At 48.7% G+C, this 9824-nt stretch overlaps 1 protein-coding gene across 1 annotated transcript in view; it reads left to right on the forward strand.

Annotated features, from left to right (window-relative positions):
* The window catches only part of LOC144931677 (GRB2-associated and regulator of MAPK protein-like), a 92175-nt gene extending 82761 nt beyond the window's left edge, over positions 1 to 9414 (forward strand). The window contains 1 exon segment of the mRNA XM_078855806.1: positions 6387 to 9414. Coding sequence (XP_078711932.1) covers positions 6387 to 7497 — 1111 coding nt within the window. The 3' untranslated portion in view covers positions 7498 to 9414.
* The last annotated feature ends 410 nt before the right edge of the window (positions 9415 to 9824 follow it).

Below are 9824 nucleotides of genomic sequence, written 5' to 3' on the forward strand. Positions count from 1 at the left end.
AACAATTTCCTGAATTCCGTAGGGATGATGGCCTGAGCCCATCCGGCATGAGAACTTGTAACTTTCTTACGGGGCAGTATGGGTAATCTCTTGACGGCAGTACCGCCTGGCCAGGTTCGGATGCATGATGGGATGGGTGGATAGATAGTAACCCTTAATGTGGCACCGTGATCAGTTTTCCGCGCTGCATAGTTGCGCAATGAAATCCCCGACACCACTTAAGTGTAATCACCGATTGCCGGCACTCCTTCTGCAAGTGGTGACCCTGATTGTCTTAACACCTTATCATGGGACCTCATTTGCCAGTACCAAAATATGAGAATATGAGAATAGGTACTGTCTGCTCACCCCAAGCTCTCATTACTCTGTACAACTTTTGGCGTCCTCTGGTCTAACACCGTTTGAGACTCGGCTCGAAAGAAAGCTGTCTCTGGTGTGGACCAATCAGTTTCAAGGACAATGCATACATTATCAGAGTATGTTTTTTGTTTGCATTCTGACCACAAGCATTGTGGTTAATGCAGACATGATTCCTTGTAAAAGGTTTCAGTTTGGTGTTTTAACATCTCAACACCTGTTTTGATGCTTGGAAAATTATGACGACATATGCATGTACGCACGTTGAACTTCTTTCGCACCGCACGAAAGCCATCCGTGCTAATCTGTAGTGCGAACTCTGTCAAAGGAAAATGCGATTGTTACAAAAATTTGGTTAAAAGATTAGGGACAAGCCCGCTGCTCTCTCAACATCTTGCCGTATTTCTGCTGGAAATCGGTGGGAAAGGCCGAACCCACCAGCGTGCGGACAGGGGCCCCCGCGATCAGCAGCGCCGTAATTCCCCGATGACGCACGCGGCGTCCCTGAGTGGCGCTCGTGCCAGGCGCGTTGCCGCTCCCCCATGGGGGCGGCTGCCTGCGATCGCGACCGATGGCGCGGCGTGCAGCGCTTCAAGCCGGTTGTCCGGACGTCGTCGCGTCATTCGGGACAGGCGGTGGCGAGGAAGCGAGCAAAATAGCAAACGAACGACGGATGATGACCGACGCGTCGCGAGAAAACGTAAGCGGGAGAAACAAAGCGCGGGCGCCGCTTTTCCGGGGGACGAGCCCTCGCCACTCCTCGTAAAGCTAGAGAGAGAGAGACAGGAGAGCGAGACAGGGAGGGAGGGAGTACTACAATGACCTCACTTCCTAATGAAATAATAATGAGGGGCTGTAATGTCGGAGGCCGGAGGCTTGCTTCTGAGAGATGATTCATGTGCAGATGGTCGTTGGCCGCATTAATCGCAGCGCCCGGCAGTTATGTTTAGTGGACGGTGCAGTCCGTGACTTACTTTTGCTGGCGAGGTTTTGTCTGATGAGTATTAGGGGTCTGTGTGTGCGTGTGCAACGATGCATCGTTTCATCAATTAATATCGATGCTTAGGCTCCGCAATACGTGCGCCACATCACATGTGTACGAAACTTTGCGAGTGTGTTTCTGTATGTGTTCTACGCACGGATTCGTGTCCGTTCACCCAGTGTTGACAGAAGTTAACTAAACTATTTTATTTGACCAGGTAAGGCCCACTGAGCTTTCAAGCTCTTTTTCAGAAGCGATCTGGCCACAAATGATAACACAACGAGGTGGCTTGTCACGTGGGAATTATTGCAGCCAAATACTCTCAATGCGTGACGTTGATTCTAAACGTGGAGGGAAAAACTGGAGGACCCAGAGAAAAATCCACGCGATCACGGGGAGAGAGACATGCAAACTCCAAATATACAGCAGGCGTCAGGGTTGGGATGGAACCCACGACCTCCTGTATACCAGGCGAGGTAGTTAAACATCTCGCCATCACGGCGCCCCAAAAATGCGCGTAGTCGTCATGTATGTATATATGTTGAACTTCTTTTGCACTGTACGTAGCCAACCGTGCTAATTGGAGGTGCATAAATGAGCATGGTAGTAATAATGAGATACAATTATAATTTGCATGAATCGTAAAAAACATTCTTAAATGCGCACTATGACACTCGCTTGTGAGCGGTCGTTGCTATTATTGTTGCTAAGTGTTTTTTTTAATGTGTGTGTGTATATATATAAAACATTCTCATTATTTTTAAGCTGAGAGCAGCGCACAATATTATCTTTTGTTTTGGAAACCAGTTGTTTGAGTTTGGTGCACACACACGTTTTGTGTTGAGACAGCGATCCAGATCCCGTTGGCAGTGCAGCCCGAGAGCAAACAGCTGTTGCAATACCGACGGAAACAATGTGGGGTTTACTGGGAAATGAGGGTCAGAAGCTGACATTGTCTCTCGTGCCGTATGATATTGTTCCTGTTTCTATTTACACCGCCATCCATCGGCGTGTGTCCGGTTTGGTGGCGGAGCAGCGTGGGGGAGGGGGGGGGGTTTAGGGTTCACGGCTCCCGCAATGACCGAGGTGGTTTGCGATCTTCGAATCTCGGCCGGCGGTTTCATTCGGCCCATCATCGCAATTGCGGTTGATAAAAACTCGCACTCAGGAAAACGGCGATTTTCCACGACTGAGCCCGTAACACCGTGTTCTTCATTGCAAGGCCCGCGGGCAAATGGCAGGCCCCTTGGTGGCCTTCAATGCGGCTCCTGACGTGCGGCTCCTGACAATACACAAATGTAAAAACACCCTCATCGTGCTGCTGTCAAACCCCAACGGTTCCAAATGTGTGGCGGCCGTCACACTGGTGATGCCTTATTGGCAAAAGTGGCCCCCACCCCCTCTGAAAACGTGTGAAGAAACACTGCCTTGACAGGAGGTGAGCGCCACGCAACAGCACTTGTATGAATGTTGGACTTCTTTCGCGCCGTACGTAGCCAGCCGTCCGAATTGTAGGTGGATGGTAAAACCTCTGTGACTCTTCGACTTACATTTAATCATTCATCCGTAGGTGTGCGTCATACTGTGGAAGTCTGTGATACGAGTTCACCCATTGCAGGTTATGAGTTATCTGAATGCAATTATGACCTTAAATCATCAATTCATTCAAGCCGTGCTGCTCCTCGTACATTGTAAGTTGTGTAACGTACAATGTCTGTTTATCCATCGTGAGTGTACGTACGTATGTATACATAGCTATTTTGAAAATCCACTGCTGGATGGGATCTCCCTAGACTGCGGCGGGCATTATTTGATCGCACTTCTCCACGATCAATACACACACTCGGTCTCTTTAAATTCACAGCGAAGAGTTGCTGCTCGGCACACACAGAAGCAGAAGGAGCCAAATTGTCCGTCGACATTCCCCCCCCCCCCCTCAGCTTGTCGTCCTCCCCACAAGGTTGCGTGGCCCACGCAGCCTTCACCGGGGAGGGTTCTTCGGTTCCTACCCAGCGCAACTGACCGTTTCCCGAGCTCGAGTTTTTGGGCCATGACTGACGTCCGTGGCAATTATACGAACCGATCCCGGGTCTCCTCTAGGTCGACTCGGTGTTAAATGAGTAGCTGGCGTCACTTTGAAGACTTCCACTTATCCGCGATTTTTTTTCACGGATAAGTGGCGACGAATGAAAAATGACTCCTATTATCCGAGATATTATTCCCCACCCCCGCCCCCCCACTGTGGATAAGTGGATTCGATTTGCAGATAACCGCCCGCGGATATGAGGATCTGCGGTATGGGTCCCCCATGTCAAAATAAGATATTTATATTATTTTTCTGCTAGAAATGTCCAATTGAAAAGCCACTTTGTTGAGCTATCATTTGTGCCAGGCCGGTTCTGAAAAATAAGCTAACTAGCTCACTGTGCTTTGCCTGGTAGGATGGGGATGGTTTCGTTCTATTTGTCTGTGTTTGGGTGATTTTTTTTCTTGTACTTTGCACTCCTATCGTGTCGTTGTATTGTTTGTTGCTGTAACGTTCTGACCCACCCCGACTGGACATCTGTAAAAAAATAGCTTCATAGCTCATCGGATTCCTCCTCCAGTACAAATAAATATTCCGATAAAAGGACCTAAACTGCATATAGACGCACGACCTATTTACACGGTCTGTAAGTAGGTTCTGTAGATGAATGAACAATTGATTGCAATTCTTAGGACTCGGTGAGGCTTTTCTGGGTAAATACCGCAATGGGCCTTATTTTTATTCTATGTATCCGTCTCTCTAATTACTCTCTCTCCCCCATCTCACTCGCTCTCACTCGCTCTCACTCGCTCTCACTCGCTCTCACTCGCTCTCACTCGCTCTTCCAGATTCTCCTGCCTTGCAGTCTCAACGCAGATGCCCCAAACGCCCCACATGTGCTCCAGGCTGACGTACTCAATATTTAATGGCAGTGGCGCCTCTTAGCAGATGGGTGTGCGCATCTTCGTGCTAACCCGCCCTGAGTGCGCACGGTGCAGATTCCATCGAACATTGGACGTTTGTAGGCATCCAGCAATGCATCGATTCGTCGACTTAAAATCGATTATTTACGCGTATAAAGTCCTGCACTTGACAATAGATTACTTACGATTTGCACAAACTGTGCATGTGAACGATTGGCTAATGAAACATTTAAGGCTAAAGGAACCAAAATAACCGTACAAGTGAAAAACTATTTAAAAGAATGAGTTGGTAAAATCGAGCCTAGAAAATAATTGAACTCTTGGATCGAATCCAGACCCCGAAATGCGACGACTCATTGCATCGCCGGGGTGGTAATCATCACGTACCTACAACTACAATGCAACACATGGAGTGAATGTGTGTGTCTGCATGTAAATATTTGTTGTAATGTAGCAAGCGGTGTCATAGGGGTTCATGCACTGAGCTGCAATCCCAGCGTCGGTGTGGGTTCAATCGGAGGCGGTGACGCGCGCCCGGCGGTTGCACGTTCGCCACTTACTGCAGAGGTTCACGGTCCGAATCCAGAGTCGTGTGCAGAGTTGAGACGCGCGGGAGAGAAAAGGCAGCAGGGCACGGCACGAGCCACACCACCGCCTCATTGTGCACTGAACAGGGCTTCTCTTATAGTCACGCTTGCACGCATCTCGAGCATTTATTTGGTATTTGCAAAGGTCTCTGTGCGAACACGTGCACTTCCACTCTTGCATTGGGAGAAATGTTGCTTCTCTTCTCCATTCATGAATCCTGTTTGCGAGGCGTTGTTTCGACTGCTGGCCCGGAGTGGTTTATTTCCTCCTCGCTCACTTCAAACGTTATGCTTGGCCGCTTTGCTGTTAGAAAACACAACGAAATGCTATTGATCGTCACCGAGGAGCCCCGACACTCATTCAGGTTTTTTCGCTGTTCGAGTGAGCTGCCAAGGTCACGCGCGGGGGAAGTGCCGTACAGTGCCACGGCCGTTTAAGAATGGATCGAGCCCTCCACAACGCCGATGTCCATTAATCTCCGTAAATATCACATCCGCGAGCGGGCGGCGGTAATGCCCGCTTTATGGAGCCCATTCATCTTTCCATTTTGGGAGCAGCGCATTTCCGTTTCTGACTAAATAGGGGGACTTCTATTCCTCGAAATTGCTGACTCTAAGTGTTTTAAAATAACTTTTGTGGACTTCCTCGCGGTAATACATATGAAATATTTTATAGCTGCCGACAGCCATTTAACTTTATTAAAGTAAGTGAACGTGAGTCTATTCACTGACCCATGGCGGTCTATACATTTTACACAACGCATTATGTTGCGGAGGCAGACGTATAATGTTACGCGTACAAAATTTTCCTGCAAGTAATTTGACGATCGTATTGTTGGCTTAGTGAAATGTCAGATATTATACGGTGTTCTCATTCACTTATGCAGCAAAGAGCACTCGCCATGGAAGGTTGTGTCACGAATGTGAATTCACAATCTCTCTGTCTCCATGGAATAACGAACATCTCCGTTGTTGGCCCAGAGGCAGGGATGGAAATTCTACATTTCGATGGTGGGGAGTTAGGCTTCCAACGTAGAACAGACTTTTGGGCCAAGTGCAGTTAGCGAGCACCTATGAAGGCCGGCCCGAGGGGGTGGATGGTCAGTACCTCACCCGGCCACCTTTTTCTCTTGAGTAGTGATGTTTATGCATCGCACCAGGTACACATTTGAGGCTGAGTCGACCTAGAGGAGGCTCAGAACCAGTTTAGATAATTATCACTGGTTTTAGCCGTGTGTAGGAATCGAACTCGGGTAGCCGGGTTACACTCACAGGTACACTACCACCATCACACGCATGTCTGCGGGTGGTGATGATGTAAATTGTGGGTACTCCCACCTCTTCTATGACGTCTGGTCAGCATGGAAGAGTTAGCCAAATACCCCTTTAGAGGGGCTCTCCAGAGCTCCCTCTTGTGGATGTTCTTCAGTCAGCAGTGACTTGAGCGAGAAAAATCAGGCCTCTACGTTTACATTTGACGGTGGTTTGACTCTCGCGAATTGTTTATCCAGGGGTGTGAGGAGCAACGCGACGTGGATGGCCCAAGCGAACACAGACCCCGGAGCCGGCTTCTGCTACCCCTGCGGCTGGACCTGTGATCACAGCAATGGTGGCGTCGGCGGCGCCGTCACCGTTGGCCCTCAACACGACCGCTCGGCCCGGCCTTCTCTCTCCGACGGCCAGTCGGTAAAGACCTCCTGGTCGGAGACTTGGAGCCGGGGCTCCAGCGAGAGCGACGGCGGCCACTACCTGACGCCCGACGCGTCGCTGTCCAAGCACGGAAACTTCTTCTACGGTGGTCCCCGCCCACGCGCGGTGCCACCGGCGCCCCAGCGCCGGGCCGACGCCGCGGCCGCCGTGCCCGCGGCCGTTCGCGGCGCCGACAGCCCCGAGGAGGCGCCGGCATCCCGAGGGTGGGCGACTGGCTGCGGCGCGCCGCCTCCCTCGCTCTGCCCTCCGTTCGGCAGTGGCTCGGCGAGCCCGGCGGACGGCGGCGACCCGTTCGACCCGTTCATGCCCGCGCCGGATGAGAGGCGGCCGCCCGCGCCCGCGCACAATGGTTGCTGCGTGGTGAAGCAGCCAGTGCTGTCGCTGCTCGCGCGCGGAAGCCTCCCACCCTTTGACAGGATTCTGTCTGCGGAAACAGCGCAACCGCCCGGCACGCCGGGTGCCGCTGGGCCCGTGTGCCCACTCTCTCCACCGCGGCCTCCGAAACCGGGGCGCGCCGCCGAGCTCCACCAGGGCCCGCTCGCGCCATCGCCACTCATCTCGTCCTGGGAGCTTCCGGTGGAAAACGGGACAGAGGTTTTTTCGTTGGGGATGGGCGGCGAGGCCTACCTCAGGCTGTCGGACACAGACACAGGCCCGGGCGGCCACGAGCTCGGCGAAGATCCCTGGAGGCCCCCGTTGGACCTGGCGGGGCTGTCAGTGGAGGGCGTGTGCCGGTGCCTGCGTTTTCTCGGGTTGCCAGAAGGGCCCGTGGCAAAATTTTCTTCCGAGAAGGTGGACGGGTCACTGCTCGCTCAGCTGTCGGAGGAAATGCTCCTCAACGACTTTGGGTTGGGGAAGCTGCAGGCCAGGAAGCTGCTGCAGTTTGTCGCTGGGTGGCGCCCAAAACTGTGAGGCCGGCGACATCGACGGTTCGCGAGCGAAGCCGCGTTAAGTCCTTTGCGACGAGCGCTCGCGTCCGTTGGTTTACAACACAACCGAACGCACACCGTGCAGTTATTTATTGGCATTAATCAGAGTTGCTGTCTACTGTAACGTTCTCACGATGCTCTAAGCAATGGTTAGGCCGTTATGCGCCGGCTTCGCTAACTGATTTGGCGGTAAAACGTGAAAGCACTAACTTCATTTCACAACTAATTGGTTGTACTTATTTTTGAGTAACCTTTCGCAAAAAAACTAAAGGCCTTTACGCATCCTGTTTATGTGTGTGTATGTATGTATATACGAGGGGCGGTCGAAAACTTTGGATTCGGCGAATGCTAAAAAAAAGAAGATAAAACTGCACCAACGTAAATTTAGGCTCATTTTTAAGCCTCCATTTTGTACGCATGCGTCGTGTAACGTGAACAAAACCGTAGGTAACAAGGATCGTTCCGCCGAGGACCGCACGTGCGAACTCGTGCAGTGACAACGGCTCTCTTCTGTGTCGTTTTGTCAGGATGGGACTTGGGTAATGGGGAATGCTAAAAAAAACACTCCTCTTGTCCACAAAAAGTCACAGCTAAACACGGAAAACAAGATACATTTTTTACCGTGTGACTCCTCCGTTCTGAGAATGCGCTGAATCGTATGAATTTTCTGTATGACTCTTTTATCCGTGAAAAATACGGATAATTAAGATGACATTTTCAACACGACTCTTATCCGCATGTTCGTGCACCCAGCAGTTATTTCAGAAAATCGGAAGATATCAGGGATGATGGATAACATGATCATGGAAAAGAGGAGTTAATGCTGTATTTAATATTCCATTTTTAAAATGTTTTGACCATTTCTTACACAGTATTGCTTATATAATTTGTATATACGAGTATGTAAAGCATCTGTTAGAAACTCTATTGTTTATGCTAAAGCGTAAAACGATTGTGAAGAATTAGTACGTTCAATGTTTGTGCTTGTTTTATTTGACACGAATGCCGTCTCCAAGGTATTAAGATCAACATAGGTTCTTAAACGATGTGCGAATATTGCTCCGAGTTATCTTCCACTTTTTCAGTCATTCACTAAATTGTCTCGTGAACATCCTGAATACGCGACAAGCCACACAAACTGCGTTGATATTTGCAATGGTTGCTCCGGATGCCTCGCAAGCGTCCGATAAAAAGAATCGTTCCCATTTAAAAGAAAAAAACGGTATCCAATGTTTCGATTTAAAGCTTTCGTGACTGCAGGGATTCATCTTCTTGGTTCTTTCGGTAAAGTCACGTAGAAGGGAAATAATAAAATAATATATTTTTTTACATAATAATGTTATTATGTTTTATTTTCACGTAGAAGGGAAATAATAAAATAAATAAAATAACACGTAATAATGTTATTATGTTTTATTTTAATAATGTTATTATGTTATATTTGTATTATTTTATTATTTTCCTTCTACGTAACTTTACCGAAAGAACCAAGAAGAAGTATCCAATGTTTTATTATTTAGCTATTGCGATTTAGAACAAAAAATGTTGATGTCATGTTACAAATGCTCAATCATAATATTTTGTTTTGCCATTCGCTGGCCACAGGGGAATTTGCGGAGTAACTGTCCAGAACGTTGAGTGTTAAAGATGTCGAAGACCTAGGGCCCTCCTTTAAAGTATCGCGAGTCGTTTCTGTCTATCGAACTCACGGCCATGCCTTTCCAGCGATCACTGTGATGATGATGATGATGAATGATTAACGCGTGCGCCGTGATGTGTGGGAGCCGTTGCAGCAAGACTGACGGGGACCGGCCCTTCACCTCATGGCCATCAGACCCAGCACAGAACAATGAATGTGGCATTTTTGAAGCCTGTCACGTCCTCCGTTGTAAAAAATACATTGACTACAATTGACCGAAGCGTTTTGGATTTCTTTCGCCGTCATTACAAACAAAATCACTTTATTTTCCCAGTGTTCTTTTTTTCTTCATATACACGCAATATACACAATCTGTTTTATTAGCCGTCCTTACCTGAATCTGAATATTTATACTGGAGGAATCCGATGATCTTTCAAGCAATTTTTCACAGTGCATAGTACAAGAAAGGTAAACGAATCACCAAAACACATGAAAATACAACTAAACCATCCCCATCCTACCAGGAAAAGCCCACTGAGGTATTGTCTTCTTTGTCAGAAGCGACCTGGCCACAAATGATAGCTCAACAAAGTGGCTTATTATTTGGTTATTTATTGGAGCAAAATAATATAAATAATCTCCTTGTTCTTAAGGCCCACTCATTTACCTT

The sequence above is a fragment of the Lampetra fluviatilis genome, chromosome 4 (assembly GCF_964198595.1).
Source record: "Lampetra fluviatilis chromosome 4, kcLamFluv1.1, whole genome shotgun sequence".
Taxonomy (NCBI): Eukaryota; Metazoa; Chordata; class Hyperoartia; order Petromyzontiformes; family Petromyzontidae; genus Lampetra; species Lampetra fluviatilis.